This window comes from Typopeltis vanoorti, chromosome 11 (genome assembly GCF_054136105.1).
Source record: "Typopeltis vanoorti isolate ZY-2024b chromosome 11, IOZ_Tvanoo_1.0, whole genome shotgun sequence".
Lineage (NCBI taxonomy): Eukaryota > Metazoa > Arthropoda > Arachnida > Uropygi > Thelyphonidae > Typopeltis > Typopeltis vanoorti.
Window position 1 is genome coordinate 105,802,124 of NC_143559.1, and position 21,974 is coordinate 105,824,097.

The window sequence follows — 21,974 nt, forward strand, 5'->3', positions numbered from 1 at the left end:
TCATTTTTTTCACCACTCATTTCATTTCCTGTTGAATGCTCATCATCTGTCTTTCTTTTTCATACTTTAGCATTCATGTTTCCCATCAAAATTAGTAGATCATGTTTAGGAACTTTGTCAATCAATTTTTGGAATTGTTCATAGAATTGGGCTTTCTCCGTTTCTTCAGCATCATTTGTGGGTGCATATGCTTTGTATGATGGCCAATTTCGTGAACCTGGAGAAAAATCTAGCTTTAATTATTTCGTTATTTACTAGGTTCCAATCCATCAGACATTTCTTGCTTTCTCACTTACAATCACTGCAACTCCTTTCTCATGTCTTTCATCATCTCCAGAAATGCAGTATTTGTCTATTGTTCTTATCTCACTAAAGCCTGTCCTTGTTTCAGCAATTCCTGAGATATCAGTACCATATTTACTCATCTCATTGACTATCTGCCTAGTTTTTCCAATTTGATATATTGCGTGAACGTTCCATGTTCCAATTTTAGGGTGAGTGATTGATCACATCTGTGAGTGAGGTTCCATAAGGCTTGGTCCCACCTGCATTATAGTTATTGGTTCCTCTTCACAGTCCTGTAAGTAGTCATCTGTTGGGGGACCACAGGTTGTAGCACTCTGCCCAAGGGAGATCTTGCTTCACTCATGGTTTCTGTAATCGGGAATTTTTTACGAGGATAGGTGATTAGCCCATTGCTCAACCTTCCTCTTTTACCCAGGCTTAGAACTGGCATAGGGTTGAGCATAAGCTCCACCTATGGCAGAGTTATAGGTAGGCTTTGATCAATTCAGTACTAATGTTATCATTTCCACCTGTTTTTCTATGCTTTTGGATCTTAATTGCTGTGTGTGTGTGTGTGTGTGTGTGTGTGTGTGTGTGTGTGTGTGTGTGTGTGTGTGACTAAGGGCCTCCTAGATGAGTCTTTGACTCTGTGGGGTCTTTAGGATGATGATGATAATAATAAATTATACTTCTTCTTCCCCCCTCTCCCTACCTGTTTTTTTAGGATTATTATAAAGCATTAGAAGATGCAGATGAAAAAGTTCATATAGCCAATCAAATTTATGACTTGGTAAGTAGAAATCAATTTTCAGTCACTTAATGATAAATAAAACACATAAAGATTTAAGTATTATTTTTATGGCTATTTAGCCTATTTTTGTTTAGGAGTGCCCCTTTTTAAAATGCCATTGGCTTTTTACTCAAATTTTAGAGCATTACTGATGTTTTATATAGACAGATATATGAAGAATATATAGGAGGAAAAAATTTTGGACGTACTGTAGTAGGATGTTGCTGGCTGTCTTCTTATTCAGCGGCATCCCGGCGTGTGGCGATATATATTCATCTGTTGTTAAAGGAAGGAAGTATGATTGAAAAGAAGGTGGGTTTTGGACAAGTGTGGGGTAGAGAGAGAGAGAGATGTGGGAGAATTATTGGTGAGGAAAGGGGTATGTGAACTTTTGAAAACCTGGGAGAAAATTTTTTCCTTCTATATATTCTTCATATATCTTTCTATATAAAACATCAGTAAAAAGCCAATGACATTATAAAAAGGGCACTCCTAAACAAAAATAGGCTAGATAGCCCTAAAAATAATAAAGATTTAAAATAATTTAAAAATGAAAATTATTTTATTCTTTTTATAATAAATAAATGTTTAGGATTAGTGACATGAAAAGTTAAGTTTATAATTATTACAATTGAAATAAAACACTTGCTCATCATTTTAAATCTGAGTATTTGTACTTTTGATTTACTTTATAAATGAAACTTCAATAAAAAAAACTTCAACGCAAATGAAGTGTGAGAACTTCTTTCCATACCAAACATATAGAATATTATTGTCATTATCACATTATATTCATTTAGTGGTTATGAATATAATGTGCTTTTTACCAGAAATAAATTGCTCATAGAGATATCAAACACTGACCATATAACCTTTTGTGTTAGGCATTTCAATTAGAGTCATCTGCACACATTTAATAAAGGTACCAGCAGTGAAAAGAAGTAAAGGAATTATTTGAGTAATTAGAGAACGTAGCTGACATAAAGAAGATCTCGTTCTTGTTGAACAACTAAACAACAGAATAGGAATTGAATTGCAATTCAATTCCTATTCTGTTGTTCAAATACTCTGAGAAACTATGAAGAAAAGGGCTGGTTAATAGTAATGAGAATGACAGAAGAAATGCCTTGCTGAGTGTTCCAGGTAAAATTTATGCAAGTATACTTGAGAAGAGGCCAAGATGCATTGTTGAAGAGAAACTGCATTAAAGAACCAGCAGATTTCAGGTCAAAGAGCACATTTTGGTAAAGGCAAATGGTCAAGAAATTGTGAATTTATATATATATATATATATATATATATATATATATATCACTCCCACACTTGAGAAGCTGCAAGGCCTGTAGCAAATGAATGCTGTGCATGGACTGGGTCAAGAGCATAGTAATCTGTCAATGTTCTTTTTGAAGAGATGGAGGTCATAGTCTTTGGAGAATATTATATGGGGAAGGTAGTTCTAGAGAACTGAGCTGGATGGAATGAAAGACAAAATAGGAATAGCTATAAAAGGATGTTGGGCAGCTCTTGTTTGTGTTATTACAGGTTTAGCAGAAATGGGAGAACAGCATCCATGGAGGTATCTGTCGAAGAGACATAATGCAGGAAACTGACCATCTCTGAAATAGTGGCTGAAGAGAGTTTGTGAAAGAAGCAGTATTAATCAACTGAACTGTTTTCTTCTAAATAGCATCAAGAGTTTTTTTTTAGGAAGGTTTTAGGTGTAACAACCAAATGTGAGAGCAGTATTCCAAGGTTGAGAGTAAATAGCTGGACAGATGAAAGTAACATCTTCATTGAAAAAAAAAAATTTCAAGGGTGAGTGATTCCAAGAATATAGACCTTAATCTTGGTTGTTGAGCATTATCAAAGATAAGGAAAGATCTAGCTATATAATTTGAGTCTCAGAACAGGGAATATTCCACAGGAGTAGAAAGAATGTATGGTAATCCTATTGCACAAGGATGTTGCAAAGACTGATGTATCCAACTATTGACCAATCAGTATCTCAAGATTGGTGGTGGTGAAGATTATGGAAAAGTTGGTTAGGGCTCTCATTTAGAAATGGGTTAACAGAGAATCTCTACTTTACAGTGAACAGCATGAGTTTACTAAGGGAAGGTCACTTTTAGCAGCTTGCTCACATTCTGTAATAATGTTACAGATACTTTAATAATGTTAACATGATACTTTTGGATTTTGGTAAGACTTTTGACAGAATACAGCATGGGAGACTGTTGCATAAATTGGAGAATATAGATTTGGATTATAAAATATTAGCATGGATAAGAGGATGGCTGACTGACAGATATCAAAAAGTGATATATGTGAGATCTGAGTCTACAAGATTTAAGATAGCCAGTAGTGTATCACAAGGATCAGTCCTTGGTTCATTGTTATTCAATCTATAATTAATGACATTGGGAAGGATTTGACAGGAGACATATAGCTATTTACTGATGATACGAAGATAGGGGAATAATTAAGAATGTGGCTGATATGCAGTACTTGCAGAATGATTTGAATAGGCTGGAATTGTGGCCATGTGAAAATGACTGTCGATTCAACTTTAGCAAAGCAAATGTAAAGTCATGCACTTTGGTGTGATTAGATATCCAATGTTGTATTTATATTAGTGGGATTATGCTAGAAGAAACCGGTCAGTTAGAGCTCTTGGTATTTTAGTAGATAGGAAGTTGAAGTTCAAAAGCCATATAGCAAAGGTTGCAAATACAACTCAGAGGATTATTGCAATGTTGAACCAAACCTTGACATGTCTAGGTAAGGAAGTCATTTTCCTCTTTACAAGATCTTGATAAGGCTTCACTTGGACTATTATGTGCAAGTCTCGTATCCTGTTCCATGGTGATTCTAATACAGTGGAGAGAGATTGAGACTTAAGAATTCTGAAAGGGTCATTCAGAATTTCAGTAGATGGAATATTTTATTTTATCAAGGGTTGGGAAAGAACAAGACGGCATCCTTGGAAGTTGAGCATGAATACAATCAAGAAGAGGGTAAGAACTAGATGTTTCTCTCATAGAGTGGTACATGATTGGAATGGATTGTCATTGAATGTTGTCCCTGCAAGTAGCATAAATGAATTCAAGAACAAGTTTGACAGTTGGTGCATGTAGTATGTGTCCTCCCTTGATGAGTCTCTGACTTCCAGGATATCTATTAATAATAATAATAATAGATCTAGACTTGGTTGTTAAGTTGAGCATTATCGAAAATAAAGGAAGAACTAAAGTTTCTTTGTGGGAGGAGGGGAAAAAAATGACATTGTGTTTGGAAGCATCAAGGCTAAACTTGGCTGTTAACATCCTAATAAAGGAATGGCATAGAGATCAGTGTTTTAAATCACTGATAATAGATAATCTTGAAGCTTGAGATGTTTGAACACGGCAAGGTTTGTTGTATTAGTAGAAAGTGCTGTAATCAGCAAAACATGGATAGGGTTTGAGGTCTGTGAGAGAAGATCATTTATGTATAAAAGGAAGAGGTTTGGTGAAATAACAGGCTTCTGAGGAATACCTGCACTGCTTGAAAAATCTGAAGGGTGAACATCATCCATCATTACACACAGTGAGCAGTCCAACAGAACACTGGTAATCAGTTACAAACGGACAAAACAGAGCATAAGATAGCAGTCTGCTAAGATGTCCTTAATGCTAAGTCCTATCAGATGGTTTGGCAGTGTCAAGTGCAGTAGCACAAATTTCTCCAAACCTTTCCATGGCACATGTCTAGTGGTGGATGATGTAGGTGAGGAGATGTGCTGTGGATCTGATTTGCAAAATCCATATTGGTGGTTACTGATTAATTGACATTAGTTGCCTCCAGGTTTCAGAGAAGTTGACTTGTTGACCTTCTCCATTACTTTGGACAACATTAAGGTAAGAGCAATAGTATAGTATAAAGAAAGAACAAGTATTGTTTCGAGAGCACAGTCGTGGGATGCCTTCAGGACTGGAAGCTTTTTTGATATCTTTTCAGGCAGTTTCTACATTTAACTGCTATGAAGTCGGACCCTGTTAAGGATGATTTTGCAAATGTTGTGAGCTTCAGTGTAGGCTGTGAATGAAGCTGGAGTTTTTTATTCAAGTCACTTATGATAAGCTGTTTTTCTCCCTTTTTGGAAAAACCATGATTCCCACCCAGTGAGTTAGACATTGGGTAAGAATTATGAACAGAGTTGGGAATTCAGGTCCTCATTCCAATATGGGTAATTCTGTACCACAAAAGGATCTGGAGAACAGAAGACTATGGAAAGAAGGTGTAAAAATATCAGAGAGCTTTCCACTTGGTATTGTTGTATTGTCAAAGGACACAAAGTTGTGAATGGTTCAAGGAGAGGGTATTCCACTAAAGAACTAAACACTAAACCGGAAACAAAGCCGAGGTATGTGCATAAGAAATAACCTCAAGTAAATTGTTCATTTCCCAAACAGAATTCCTGACAATTCTCTCTACTCATCTAATTCTCTCTATCTTTTTCTTAACCAGTTCTCCTTCCAGTTACTGTTCAAGTGACTGTTCTTGGTAATTCAGATCATATTCTTATCTAAGTTTTACTTCCCTGTAAGTTTGGATTTCCTTCTTTAATTTCTATAAACATGACAGTTTACATATCTATTTTAAAACAGTTATCATGGCTTAATGAGAGCTTGTATCTAAGCAGTGTAATACTTTTTATTGTATTGATTTTTTTTTTATTTATTTTTTATTTTATTTTATTTTATTTATTTATTTATATAATAAATAATTATTATTTTTTTAAATTTTTATTTTTATATATATATTTTTTTAAGGAAAGTTATTGACCTTTTTAGTTATCTTACACCAGCTACTTAGGTGGCGCTTTTTGGAATTGTCAGTTATTGTTTAATTTGAGCTTTATGTACTGAAGATGCCTGTGACACACAGGCGAAAATTATACTATTAAATAATCTTTGTACGTGAGTTTTTTCCGTTATTAATTTTGTAGCGATATTGTATTTATGTTAGAGCCAGTAAATTTCTGCTAGTGTTACAACTTAAAAAACTCAAAAAAACCTGGGGCTTGTTAAATATAGGAATTAATTCTGTCAAGGACTTCCATCTCAACTTGTTATCCACTGACTGTTTACTAGTCAACTGCTCTGATTCCATCCAGTAATATACAAACAATCAGGATAATTTGGTAGTAAATTTATCAGGACATCCTCTTCCTTGGAAAGAGATCTCTGTATTATCCAAAGTTCACGAATATGCAATCTTTCTGAGTAGGTTACCTATTATGGAATATTTTCATCTTATAGACAGAGACTTACATTCAGTTCCTTCTGAGACTGCCAACAAAGTCCACTTTGAAACAGCCATATTCTCTTCCAAGGAAAGCTACCACCTTCTAACCTAACACCTTCAGAATTTGAAGCGCTTAATTCTCTAAAGAAGAACAATAATCTTATCCTTCTTCTTCTTCTAAGCTGACAAGGGCAAAGCAGTAGTCATTCAAGATAGAAGAGAATATTTTAGATAGCTTTCCTTAATGCTATGTGGTTTCTCTACTTATCATTCCCTTTCATCTGATCCAACTACCAGCCAGATTTATAAGGTTATTAAATTGATTGATAACATCTTCTGTTTGGACAAAGAATTCGAGAAAAAAACTTAAAATCTTTTATGCTCATCCATCGATATTATATGGTCTTCCCAAGACCCATAAGCCTGGGGGTTCCATTAAGACTAGTAGTAGGAGACTGTATCAACTGCTCTACATGTAAAGTTTCTTTGTCTATGTTACTATCTTTCTTTATTGGAAAATATGTTTCTCATATCAAGAACTCTTTGGATTTTAAAACAAAAATTTGTAATCTTCAGATATTATGATTAATCTTGATATAGTATCTCTTTTTGCTAACATTCCTTTGTTGGATACTATTAATTTGACAAATACTATTAATTAATTTACTTAAACAAGATTTTCCTCTGGACATTATCAAACTTTTTGACATTTCAAAAAATTAAGACCTTAGAGGACCTTCACTTATATCAAATCTGCCTTTTGAAAAATGGTTTTAATGAGTCTTTTATCAAGAAAGCTTTTAACAGGTTTAGGCTACTAGTCTCTAAATTTCCTGAAGACATTTCTCTGATTCTGCTTCTGCATATTAAAGGAATTTCTGAACATATTGCTGAAGTTCTAAGCCCTCTTAACATTGTGGTATCCTTTTGTCCAGTCAAGAAGATTACTTTCCTCACCTAAAAACAAGTTTCTTCTACTTAGCTTTCCAGGTTTCTACCAGATCTCTTGCTCCTGTGATTTGTTTTACTTTAGACAGGCTGGTGGATCTGCAGCTTTCTTTTATGAGGAACATAAATTGTACATCCAGTATAATGAACCAGAGCAGCTTGAATTTAAACAGATCTGTTGACTTTCAGTTATTTCTTTTATGAGAAATATTATTGTATCAACCTTCTGTAAATTCCTGATTATTATCTTATTATATTAATTTTTTTAAAAAATTTATTTAATTAAAATTTCTATCAGTGGCCATCTGTTGTCTTTCTTATGCTTTAAAATTATTTTCTTTTATTTCATTTTAATGTGTTCCATTATTAATGTACTGAGGATGTTTTTGATATTTACATATTTTTTTTACAAATATTGTCATGTTATATGGTAGACACTTGCTATAGCAAACTCCTACAGCAGAAGAATTGTTGGTAATAAATAGTTTACTATAACAAATTTTATTAGTGCAGCATTATGTTTATTAGGCTTTGGTCAAAACTTTAGGTGAGTGAATTATACTGTGAATTTCTCTCTCTCTCTCTCACACACACACACACACACACACACACACACTAATTTCTGCTGATCTGCCTATATGTTCCAAGTAATTGAAATTACAAGAATGAATTTGGTAGATACCAAAATGAGACCACTTGCTTCTTCAAAAGTTCTTTTGATGTTTAGAATAGATCATTATAATATGTTTAGGTTGCCTAGAATGATATAATTGTGAAGAACATATTGAACTATTGTGTCATGTCAGTTTTAATGCATTTAATTTCTAGTATGAGTAACTGTGGGAAGAGCAGTCTTAAGCACTTGATGAACTAATCTGTTAACGATGTGTATTTTTTGATGAGAAGTAGTGATGAATACTTGTGAATGCATCTGCCAATACAGGTCAGCACTTTTGACACATTTTGAAAAATTACAATGTTAGCTCCTTTCAAAGAACTGAGAATATTTATATGAAATAAAAGGACTTTTGGAACTGAATATGAATTAGTCATCCTCACACAGAGATGGATTTTTCCATCTTGCAAACAAACTGGTGTGAAAACCATTCATGGTAACAATTATAATATAGGTTAATGTAGTCTTGAGTGCAAGGGGACTAATTGTTTGATTTTTTGAGTTCTGGATCTAGGAGAAGGGATTGCTTAAAGGGCAAAATTTGGATTATGGGAATAATTAAGCACAAATTTTGGATGTAGAGGATGCCTTAACAATTAAATCTGGATATACATAAGAATTGAATATCTTCCCCAAATATCAATTTGAATTGGTTGTAACAGACAGAGAAACTCAAGCAACCATTAAGTGCTCTCGTGGTTGAGGTATTGGGAATAGAGAGTTGTTAGCCTCAATCTGAAAAGTAGAAATTATTTATCTTGTCCACAAAGAGCAGAGATCAGATTAGGAAACAGACTAAACAAGAAAGACATCACAAATGTTTTCTAGACACCACACACACGCACTCACTCACAGTACATTAAAAGTTCATACTGCAGTGTATATCTGGGTGAAGTTTGTCCTTATCATTGTGAAGCATAGTTTTTAATATGCAGTTCTTTATCACTTTGATACAGAACATGAAAGTTAGTTACAATGAAATAGTATATATCCCTGTTTATTTACTTAATGTTATTCCATTCAAATCTTCTTGAAAGAGTACTATTTCAGAGACATTCTTCAGAAAACAAGTAGCTTCTTTCAACCAACTCACTGACTCAGTCTAGATACAGTTGACTTAACTATAGCAAATTTATCGGGACCACAGGAACAATTTGTCATAGTAGATAGTTTGCTATAGGGAATTTCTTTTATCACAGCATTGTACTTGTGGGGTATCAGTTGAAACTTTTCAATTAGTTTGTTATAGTGAGAGTTGACTGTATTAATCAAAATGATCCCAAGGTAGGCTGCAGTGACCTTTAACCTTCTTTTCATATCCAAACTGTCAAACTTTTTGATGTAGAGAATAAATATAGTCCATCATCATAATCAAATTCCTGACATGTACCCTCAAGAGATGTACAGGATATTATGATAGTACTACACGAAGAACTTACATCATTACTAACTTCCTATCAACAATTTTCCTCCAAATCAGTCTGTTCATTCTACTTATGAGGTATCAGTTGAAACTTTTCATTTAGTTTGTTATAGTTAGCAAGTGCTATAGTGAGAGTTGACTGTATGAATCAAAATGACCCCAAGATAGGCTTCTATGACCTTTAACCTTCCTTTCATATCCCAAATGTCAAACTTTATCCAAAATTATCAGATCTTATATTTCTATCTTCTAAGGCACTTTTTACTGTATCAATTCACCTATATCTTGGTCTTCCTCTGGGTCTTTTTCCTGCCAACCTGGCAGAGAACACTTGTTTTGCTAATCTTTCCTCTCCCATTCTGTTTAAGTGACCATACCACCTGAGATTAGCTCTGCTGACACATTCCTAGATGCTAACAACATCGAGTAGTGTTTCCTAATATCCCCGTTTTTTTATATGATATTGCCATTGATGCCATCTGTTCACTCCTCTAATCATTCTCAGGACTCTCCTTTCCTTCATGCTTACACAGTGATCAGAATACATCTTCAAAAATTATGGAAACAACTACCATGTTAGCGTAAAACTATAGTTTAATATAAACCAAAATAATAACTTAATATTAATAACCAAAAAATTATTAATAAAATTCTTCATAAAACTTCATCAAGAAATAATTTAGATTACAGTAAAACCATACCTATCCCATACATTAAAGGGTTATAAGAAAAAATTAATAGAATCCTGTACCATTATAATTTTAATACCACTTTTAAACCACCTATAAAACTAAAAAAAAACATATCCAACTCCTCTAAGGATCCTCGCTTTCCATTGGCTCACCCTGGAGTTGATTGTATCTATTGCACATGTAACTCACCTTATATTGGGGAAATTGGATCTACAATCCTTATCTGTAAAAAAGAACACAAATGACACATTGAATTTGATAATTGCCTGAATGGCAAAGAAATGGAGCTAGCTGAGGAATTAGATAAGTACCAGATCGACATAATAGGGGTGACTGAAACAAAAAAGACCAAAACTGGTGAGATCTTTCTGAGCGATAAATACAAAATGTTATATTCAGGCAATGACAATCAAGGAAAAGAAGGAGTAGCCATAGTATTCAACACAAAATATGAGGCTAATCTTCTTGAATGGCAGTCAGTCTCAAGTAGAGTAATGTGGGCAAATATGAGAATGGGGAATTGGACAATGAGACTTATTTGTGCCTATGGTCCCACAGAAGGTTCTACTAAGGTAGAAGTGGAGGAATTTTTTGACGCTCTAGAAAAAGCAACTGACACAATGAAAAAGGAAAAGTTGGTCCTTGTTGGGGATCTAAATAGCAGAGTAGGAAATAATTGTGAGACATACAAAAATATTTTGGGAAAATTTGGAGAAAAGAGCAAAGCTAATAATAATGGCAAATATCTGTTGGATTTCTGCTCAGGACATGGACTGGTTATTACTAACACCATGTTCCAACATAAAAATGTGCACAAATTCACATGGAGAGAAGAGGCTAGGAATAAGAAAAATCTTATTGACTATGTTATTGTTGATAGTGATGTTTTCTCCCTGGTGCAGGACACCAGATTGTACAGAGGATTTGAAATTGGAAGTGATCACTATTTAGTCTTGAGCAGGATAAAAGTGAATTTCATATCGAAAAGAATAACATGTAAGAAAGTTTTAAAGCGAATAAAAGTTGAGTACTGTAGATTAAAATACAGAAAGATTATTGAAAAGAAAATGAAAGAGTTTGAGAACAGGAATCAAACCTTGGAGATTCAATGGCAAACTCTGAAGAAAACATTGATTGATTCTGCCAGAGAGGCATGTGGCAAGGTTGCGTGCAAGGATAAAAAAATCAGAACTCCCTGGTGGACACAGGAAGTTAAAGAGGCAGTGAAGGAAAAGAAGAAAGCATATCAAAAGTTCCTGGCAAATAAGTCAGCTTTTACTCCTACAGAATACAGAGACAAATGTAAGAAAGCTAAACAGTGTGTAAAACTAGCTAAACAAAAGTCATGGGAGGACTTTGGCAAGAATATAGAAAATAAATATCAAGAAGGTGGCAAAATATTCTGGAGGTTGTTGAAGAAGCTTAGAAATGGAGGAAAGAGTGCTGTAAATGAAGTTAGAGATGATAAAGGTGACATGAAAACAGGAGAAAGAGATAGACTTGAAGTATGGAGTAATTACTTTGAAAAACTGCTAAATGAAACAAGCAGTGATGACAGCACTGTGGTAAAAAAACACTCGCCTCGCATGCAGTTAGGAATACATATCCATACTTGAAGTAGTTAAAGCCATCAAAGGCCTGAAATGTGAAAAGGCAGCAGGAGTAGATGATATTTGACCAGAAATGCTGAAGTATGGTGGTATAAAAGTCTTACAGTGGCTGCACTGCATAGTTCAGAAAGCCTGGACAGAGGGATGAATTCCTGATGATTGGAGTAGAGCTCTCATAGTACCCATACATAAAAAGGGAAATAAAACTGAATGTGAGAATTACAGAGGTATTTCCCTACTGAGTGTTCCTGGCAAGATCTACGCAAGTATACTTGAGAAATAGTTGAGAAGAATTGTGGAAGAAAAGCTTGGTGAAGAACAAGCTGGATTCAGGCCAAATAGAGGCTGTCAGGATCAGATCTTCACTTTACGACAAATAGTCGAGAAAGCATGGGAATATAACAAAGATCTGTATTTAAGTTTTGTCGATTTGGAAAAGGCATATGACAAGGTGCCAAGAGAGAAGCTATTCAATACGCTGCAGTTATATGGTGTCAATGGGGCATTATATCAAGCAATACTTAGTCTTTATTTGAGTTGTAAGTCAGCAGTTAGAATTGAAGGAAGTACAGGTAGATGGTTTAATGTTAAATCTGGTGTGAGACAAGGATGTACATTATCCCCTCTGTTATTCATTATCTATATGGATCACATTATGAAGGAAAGTGGTATTAAACCTGATATCAAAATTGGAGATGTTAATGTCAGCTCTTTGCTTTATGCGGATGATGTTATACTTCTAAATAAATCCGCTACAAGTCTGCAAGATTCTCTGACTAAATTGAATAGCTGTTGTAATAGATATGGTATGAAGGTCAGCAATAAAAAGACAAAGACAATGAAAATAGGCAGAATCATTGAAAATGTCAACTGTGTTGTGAATGGAGAACCCTGTGGAACAAGTAAAACATTTCAGCTACTTAGGCACGATTTTTAGCGAAGATGGTAAATTAAATATAGAAATAAATAACAGAATCAGCAAAGCTGTTATGGTGGGAATCAATTGAATAAATTCATATGGAATAAGAGAGAAATTAGTCAGCACACTAAATTAGCTATATACAGGATAGTGTTCAAACCTAAGTTTTAACTTATGGATCTGAGAGCTGGGTTAGAATGAAAACACTTGACCAAAGACTAGAGACCGCAGATATGAGAGTCCTGAGAAAGATTAGAGGCGTGAACAGATGGCATCAATGGCAATATCATATTAAAAATGAGGATATATGGAAAGAATTTGACATTGTCAGCATCCAGGAATGCATTAGCAGAGCTAATCTCAGGTGGTATGGTCACTTAAATAGAATGGGAGAGGAAAGATTAGCAAAACAAGTGTTCTCTGCCAGGTTGGCAGGAAAACGACCTAGAGGAAGACCAAGATATAGGTGGATTGATACGGTACAAAGTGCCTTAGACGATAGAAATATAAGATCTGATAATGTTGGAGTCTTGGCAAGTAACAGACTGATTTGGAGGAAAATTGTAGATAGGAAGTTAGTAATAATGTAATTTTTTCATGTAGTACTGTCATATCCTGTACACCCCTTGAGGGTACATGGCAGGAATTTGATGATGATGATGATGATGAATTTAATAATTTTGGTGAAGTAGGCCTCTCAGATCATGCTCATAACACCTTACACCAAATTAATTGGAAAAGTACTTGTTCCTTACATCATACAAAAACCTGGTATGAACGGAAATTTAAAGAAGCCTGTTAAATTTTGATTAACTGATCTAATCTTAATAATAATGGTGGCTTAAAAATCTCAAGAAATTGGATGACACACATTCTTTTTTTTTTACTTTTATAACTCTGTGAACATGTCGCTCTCTAGTTTAATTTAATTTAATTTTGTAACCTAATAGATAATAACAGGACTCTAGCTTTGATGTAAGAAGTTTTTTTTTTTTCCCTTCACCAGAAGTCAGGCCATTAGTTTCAATGGTTGATTAAATCAATGTGACTTCATCATATCACGTAGATTGTAGTATACCTTGTTTCTTTGTGTATATATATATATATATATATATATATATACCGGATGATGATGACTTTAATGTGAAGGTCAAAACTTATAGCTATTATTTTGGTTTATATTAAACTGAAGTTTTACTATAACACGGTAGTTGTTTCCATAATTTTTGAAGATGTATTTTCTCAGGACTCTCATATACAGGGTGTTCGGGATAAATTTGACATATTTATAATTAATTATATTTTTCCGTAAGTTACATGTATTAACACACACTTCTCTTCATTTAAAAGTTTGGACCCTTCTTCATTCATATACAAGATGTCAGAAAGGATGGATAGCCGGAACCCACCTGAATCATGGAAGAGAATAACTTGTATCATGATGATTCGTGCCCGCCATCAAAATAAGGATATTACGACTGCTGCCCAATGCTCCCTGAATACAGTAAAAACAATCAGGCATGAACTAGAGACTTGCAATGGTGACTACGAGGATGTAGCAAGAAGAAAGATCCCTAGCAGACAATCTGATTGCGTTCGTACAGCAGAATTCCTCGCAAATCTGCAGGAACAGGTGTTGAAAAACCCTGGCATTGGAATTCGGGCTTTGTTCGTGGAGTTGCTAACTGTAGTCAAGCCCTGGATAACAAGGGTAGCCAATGGTAGGCCGTATGTATGGCAGCAGGATTCGGCCCCTTGCCACACCTCTGGGAAAAGTCAAAAATGGTTGTCTGAAAATTTCTACGACTTCACCAGTCCAAATGTTTGGCCTCCAAACTCCCCAGACCTTAACCCCATGAATTATGTTGTATGGGGCGCAGTTGAAAAAGACACCAATCGCACTTCCAGTAATACAAAAGCCCAGTTAATGGATAAAATTAAAACAGTTTTTGCGGCCCTTCCCAGGGAGACTGTAGCATCAGCTTGTTCGAGGTTCCGAAGCAGAATTGAAGCTGTGATCGATGCTAATGGTGGTTATTTTGAGTAAATCTTATTGATAGTATTGTAATTAACTCTGCCTGTAATGTTCTTTTGTCAATTCATTAAATTTAATAGATACAAAGAAGATTTTCTTTTTCCTTACGAAACTGTCAAATTTATCCCAAACACCCTGTATGTGGTCTCTAGTCTTAGGTTAAGTGTTTTATTTCTAACCCGGCTCTCGGATCCAAAAGTTAAAATTGGTTTGAACACTGTCTTGTATACAGCTAATATAGTGTTTTGACTAATTTCTCTCTTATTCCACATAAATTTATTCAATTGACTTCCTACCATACCATATTTCTAGATTATGTTCTCTGTTCCCATTTTTAATTTACCATCTTCACTAAAAATTGTGCCTAAGTAGCTGACAGCTACTTAGGGGTGCTTAAGGGTCAAAGCTGTATAACTGAGAGCAGACCTCCACATAGCCTTTAAAGGAATTCAGAGAACCGAGCAGGGCTTCTGACCTAATGTCCAATCCTCAAATTCTCGTGGTGCACCCTGTTGGGTATCTACCTGGATACTGAACGAACGAGGATGGGCTGGCAATTTGGGATTTAGCCGACCAAATTGTATTCCTATTGGCTTAAACCAAAATACAAAATGATGGTTCAACATGAACAAAATTTCATGCCGGCTGGGGCGTCACCTGATTAAACAAGGCCCCTGTTGTTTTCGTCAGGGAACCAGGGCAAACTGCGAAAAGTAAGCTACTGGAACAAATCTGAAAACACACCCCAATTCAAAATCACCTGAATTAAAGATTGGTACTATCAACATAACAATCCTGAATGGCAAAGAAATGGAGCTAGTTGAGGAATTAGATAAAGTACCAGATCGACATAATAGGGGTGACTGAAACAAAAAAGACAAAAACTGGTGAGATCTTTCTGAGCAATAAATACAAAATGTTATATTCAGGCAATGAAAAATCAAGATAAAGGAGGAGTAGCCATAGTATTCAACACAAAATACGAAGCTAATCTTCTTGAATGCAGGCAGTCTCAAGTAGAGTGATGTGGGCAAATATGAGAATGGGGAACAGGACAATGAGACTTATTAGTGCCTATGGTCCCACAGAAGGTTCTACTAAGGTAAAAGTGGAGGAATTTTTTGACGCTCTAGAAAAAGCAACTGACACAAAGAAAAAGGAAAAGTTGGTCCTTGTTGGGGATCAAAATAGCAGAGTAGGAAATGATTGTCAGACATACAAAAATATTTTGGGAAAATTTGGAGAAATGAGAAAAGCTAATAATAATGGCAAATATCTGTTGGATTTCTGCTCAGGACATGGACTGGTTATTATTAACACAATGTTTCAACATAAAAATGTGCACAAATTCACATGGAGAGAAGAGGCTAGGAATAAGAAAAGTCTCATTGAGTATTGTATTCTTGGTAGTGATGTTTTCTCCCTGGTGCAGGACACCAGAGTGTACAGAGGATTTGAAATTGGAAGTGATCACTATTTAGTCTTGAGCAGGATAAAATTGAATTTCATATTGAAAAGAATTACAGTAAGAAAGTTTTGAAGAGAATAAAAGTTGAGCAGCTCTCATATGTGAACTGTATCTGAGAAAAATCAGATACAGTTCACACTTATTTGCCAGGAACTTTTGTTCCTGGCAAATAAGTCAGCTTATGTTCTTAGAGAATACAGAGACAAATGTAAGAAAGCTAACCACTGTGTAAAACTAGCTAAACAAAAGTCATGGGGAGGACTTTGGCAAGAACATAGAAAATAAATATCAAGAAGGTGGCAGAATATTCTGGAGGTTGTTGAAGAAGCTTAGAAATAGAGGAAAGAGTGCTGTAAATGAAGTTAGAGATGATAAAGGTGACATGAAAACAGGAGAAAGAGATAGACTTGAAGTATGGAGTAATTACTTTGAAAAACTGCTAAATGAAATAAGCAGTGATGACAGCACTGTGGTAAAAAAACACTCGCCTCGCATGCAGTTAGGAATACATATCCATACTTGAAGTAGTTAAAGCCATCAAAGGCCTGAAATGTGAAAAGGCAGCAGGAGTAGATGATATTTGACCAGAAATGCTGAAGTATGGTGGTATAAAAGTCTTACAGTGGCTGCACTGCATAGTTCAGAAAGCCTGGACAGAGGGATGAATTCCTGATGATTGGAGTAGAGCTCTCATAGTACCCATACATAAAAAGGAAAATAAAACTGAATGTGAGAATTACAGAGGCATTTCCCTACTGAGTATTCCTGGTAAGATTTTTGCAAGTATGCTTGAGAAACGGTTGAGAAGAATTGTGGAAGAAAAGCTTGCAGAACAAGCTGGATTCAGGCAAAATAGATGCTGTCAGGATCAGATCTTCACTTTATGATAAATAGTCGAGAAATCATGGGAATATAACAAAGAACTATATTTAAGTTTTGTCGATCTTGAAAAAGCATATGACAGGGTGCCAAGAGAGAAGCTATTCAATACGCTACAGTTATATGGTGTCGATCGGGCATTATATCAAGCAATTCTTAGTCTTTATTTGAGTTGTAAGTCAGCAGTTAGAATTGAAAGAAGTACAGGAAGATGGTTTAATGTTAATTCTGGTGTGAGACAAGGATGTACATTATCCCCTTTGTTATTCATTATCAATATGGATCACATTATGAAGGAACGTGGTATTGAACATGATATCAAAATTGTAGATGTTAATGTCAGCTCTTTGCTTTATGCAAACAATGTTATACTGCTGAATAAATCTGCTACCAGTCTGCTAGATTCCTTGACTAAATTGAATAACTATTGTAATAGATATGGTATGAAGGTCAGCAATAAAAAGACAAAGACAATGAAAATAGGCAGAATCATTGAAAATATCAACTGCGTTGTGAACGGAGAACCTGTGGAACAAGTAAAACATTTCAGATACTTAGGCACTATTTTTAGCGAAGATGGTAAATTAAATATAGAAATAGATAACAAAATCAGCAAAGCTGGTATGGTGAGATGTCAACTGAATAAATTCATATGGAATAAGAGAAAAATTAGTCAGAACACTAAATTGTATACAAGACAGTGTTCAAACCAGTTTTAACTTATGGATCTGAGAGCTGGGTCAGAAGTAAAACACTTGACCAATGACTAGATACCGCAGATATGAGAGTCCTTAGAAACAATAAAAGCATGAACAGATGGCATCAATGGCAATATCATATTAAAAATTAGGATATTAGGAAAGAACGACATTGTCAGCATCCAGGAATGCGTTAGCAGAGCTAATCTCAGGTGGTATGGTCATTTAAACAGAATGGGCGAGGAAAGATTAGCAAAACAAGTGTTCTCTGCCAGGTTGGCAAAAAAACGACCCAGAGGAAGACCAAGATATAGGTGGATTGATATGGTACAAAGTGCCTTAGACGGTAGAAATATAAGATCTGATAATGTTGGAGTCTTGACAAGTAACAGACTGATTTGGAGGAAAATTGTAGATAGGAAGTTAGTAATGATGTAAATTTTTCATGTAGTACTATCATATCCTGTACACTCCTTGAGGGTACATGGCAGGAATTTGATGATGATGAAGTAGCTGAAATCTTTTACTTGTTCTATAAGTTCTCCATTCACGATGCAGTTGTTATTTTCGATGTTTCTGCCTATTTAGGCACAATTTTTAGTGAAGATTGTCTTTGTATTGTTATTGAAGATTTTCATACCAAATGCATTACAGAAGTTGTTCAGTTTAGTCAGGGAATCTTGCAGGCCTGTACTGAATTTATTTAATAGTATAACATCATCTGCATGAAGTAAAGAGCTGAGGTTAACATCTGCAATTTTGATATCAGATTTGATACCACTTTCCTTCATAATCTGATCCAAATAGATAATGAATAACAGAGGGGTTAATGTACATCCTTGTCTGACACCAGATTTAATATTAATCCATCTTCCTGTACTTCCTTCATTTCTAACTGCTTACTTGCAGCCCCATTGACACCATATAACTATAGCGTTTTCAATAGCTTTTTCTCTTGGCACCTTGTTATATGCTTTTTGCAGGTCTACAAAACATAAATATAGATCTTTGTTATATTCCATGATTTCGCAACTATTTGTCGTGAATTGAAAATCTGATTCTGGCAGCCTCTATTTGCCCTGAATCCAACTTGCTCTTCACAAAGCTTCCCTTCCACAAATCTTCTGAACTGTTTTGCAAGTATACTTGAATAAATCTTACCAAGAACACTGAATATGAAATACCTCTGTAATTCTCACATTCAGTTTTATTTCCCCCCTTTTTTTTGTATATATATGGGTACTATGAGAACTCTACTCCACTGATCTGGAATTCGTCCCTCTGTCCACGACTTCTGATCTATGCAGTGCAGCCACTGCAAGACTTTTATACCTCCATACTTGAGCATTTCTGATCGAATATCATCTACTCCAGCTGCCTTTCCACATTTCAAGCTTTTAATGCTTTTTCTACTTCGATATGGATATGTATTCCTGATTGCATGCTTGGTCAGTGTTTTTTACCACTGTGCTGTCACTGATTGTTTCATTTAGCAATTTTTCGAATTAATTACTCCATACGTCAAGGATATCTTTTTTTCCAGTTTTCATGTCAACTTTATCATCTCTAACTTCTTTTACAGCGCTCTTTCCTCCATTTCTGAGCTTTTTCAACAATCACCAGAACATCTTGCCACCTTCTTGATATTTATTTTCTATGTTTTTACCAAAGTCTTCCCATAACTTTTGTTTAGCTAGTTTTACACAGTGTTTAGCTTTCTTACATTTGTCTCTGTATTCTGTAAGATCACAAGCTGTCTTATTTGCTAGGAACTTTTGATATGTTTTCTTCTTTTCCTTCACTTCCTGTGTCCACCATAGAGTTCAGATTTTTTCTGTCCTTACAGAAAACCTCACCACATGCCTCTCTAGCTGAATCGATCAATGTTTTCTTCAGGATCTGCCACTGAACCTCTGAGATTTGGTTCCTGTCCTCAAACTGCTTAATTTTTTCTTGAATAATGTTTGTGTATTTTAGTCTACAGTTCACATCTGAGAGCTCCTCAACTTTTATTCGCTTTAAAACTTTCTTACATGTTCTTATTTTAAATATGAAATTCAATTTTATCCTTTTCAAGACTAAATGGTGATGACTTCCAATTTCAGATCCCTAAACCTCAAAAAGTTCCTCCACTTTTACCTTAGTAGAATCTTCTGTGGGACCATAGGCACAAATAAGTCTCATTTTCTGGTTCTCCATTCTGATATTTGTCCACATCACTCTACTTGATATTGTTTGCCATTCAAGAAGATTAACCTCATATTTAGTGTTGAATACTATCTCCTTTTTCTTGATCGTTACTGCTGAATATAACATTTTGTATTTATTGCTTAGAAAGATCTCGCCAGATTTTTTTTTGTTTTGTTTCAATCACCCCTATTCTATTGATGTGGTACTTATTCTATTCTTCAGCCAGCTCCATTTTTTTTTGCCATTCAGGCTTTTTATGTTGATTGTACCAATCTGAACTCTGGTGATGTTGAGTTGGGAGTGTGTTTCAGGATTTATTTCAGTAACTGACTTTTTGTTATTTGCCCTTTTTTCTGGCGAAAATGGGGTTCTTGTTTAACCAGGTGACACCTCAGCCAGCATGAAATTCTCTCATGTTGTACCATCATTTTATTTGTGGTTTAAGCCAATAAGAATACAATTTGGTTGGCTAAATCCCAAATTGCCATCCCATTCCCATTTGTTCAGTATCCATGTATATATCTAACAGGATGCACCACGAGAAGTTGAGGATTTCCCATTAGGTCAGAAGCCTTGGTCCATTCTCTGCATTCCTTTAAAGGCTATTTAGAGGTATTCTCTCAGTTATACAGCTTTGACCCTTATGCACGCATAAATATAGTTAGCATCATTTATTTACAGAATGATCTTTTTTCTTTAATCATAAAGAAATTCTTTTACATATGTCTGTTCTATATTTATAGCACCTTTCACTTCCAGTCTTGCTTATCATTGTTGGTAAGCATATAAAAAATAAATAAGTTCAATTTGAGTGTGATTGATTAGTTAAAGAAGTTGATAATGTGATTTCACCATCTTACCTTCCATGAAGTGTTTTCATGTCATTCAAAACATGAGTGCATAGGGTTCATTGTAATTACATTCAGGTAAATAGCTGATACAATGCATAAAATGGTTGATATATTTTATCAGAATGGAGAAATGGGTAGTTAAGATGCAAATTAGTTTATGAGACATGATAATTTAGTTGTAAGTTATATTTTAAATGATGAACAGTAATTATTTATTTTAGGTTGACAGATATCTTAGGAGACTTGATCAAGAATTACAGAAATTTAAAATGGAACTTGAAGCAGACAATGCTGGTATCACTGAAATTTTAGAGAGGAGTAAGTGCCATTTAATATGTTATATGGTTTTCTTTTTATTTATATACATAATAAACTGCCTGTGGTAACTGTGATGGTTTGTAATTGAATAATGATGCATGATAGAATGTAAACTTTGCTGGTATACCAACATTAATAGTTTATATGAATAGCCAGAAGGTAATGAATACAAGGCATACTGTTTTATTTTTAATGTAGACCACAACTAGTTTCATCATTATTGCAAAGATCTTCTGGGTGCGTACAAGAAATATACAAAATATAAAAGGAAAGCAGCTGGCTTATAGACAGATAATGAATGGCATAGTGCCAACAAATGTGGTATCATTAATATGATATGACATCACCTCATGGCACTATGTCATTCATTATCTGTCTATAATGAATGGCACTATGCTATTCATTATAGATAATAAACGGATAGAATGTGAAGGTGGTGAGAGTGATCATATGGTCTTGACCTGGAACAAGAAAGAGATGGCATGAGACCGGAACAGGCCACATGGCCTATATTCCATGTTAGGAAGAAAAAGAAGAAGAATGTGAAGGTATAATGTTCAGGAAGGATAGAGAGAAAAGAATGGGAGGAGGTGTGTTATTGATGATAGCTGATGAACTACAACCAAAGAGAATAGAAGTTTGACTGCAGGACAGTGAAAATAGCATATTTGAGGCTATCTGGTGTGAGATTGAGGCCAGCAAAACAAAATATACAGACCAGGGAATGGAGGACAGGCGATTATTATGAGGGATTTCAACTATGGTAACATTGATTGAAAGGAAGAGAGGACACATGGGAGGAAGGAAATGGATTTTATGCAGTTATTAAGGCATAATTACCTGAGACATCATCTAATGGAATATACTAGGATTCGTGAGTGCTCGATGCAGTAATTGCATCTGAGA

The 21,974-nt window shown here is 35.0% G+C and overlaps 1 protein-coding gene across 3 annotated transcripts in view; it reads left to right on the forward strand.

The window, feature by feature from the left end:
• Ing3 (Inhibitor of growth family, member 3) overlaps nt 1-21,974 on the forward strand; it is a 192,757-nt gene that overhangs the window by 96,452 nt on the left and 74,331 nt on the right. For all 3 annotated transcript variants that reach the window (XM_090400953.1, XM_090400952.1, XM_090400954.1), the window contains 2 exons: nt 1,010-1,075; nt 20,972-21,068. In XM_090400953.1, the coding sequence (XP_090257079.1) occupies nt 1,010-1,075; nt 20,972-21,068 (163 nt within the window). The remainder of the gene's footprint in view (nt 1-1,009; nt 1,076-20,971; nt 21,069-21,974) is intronic.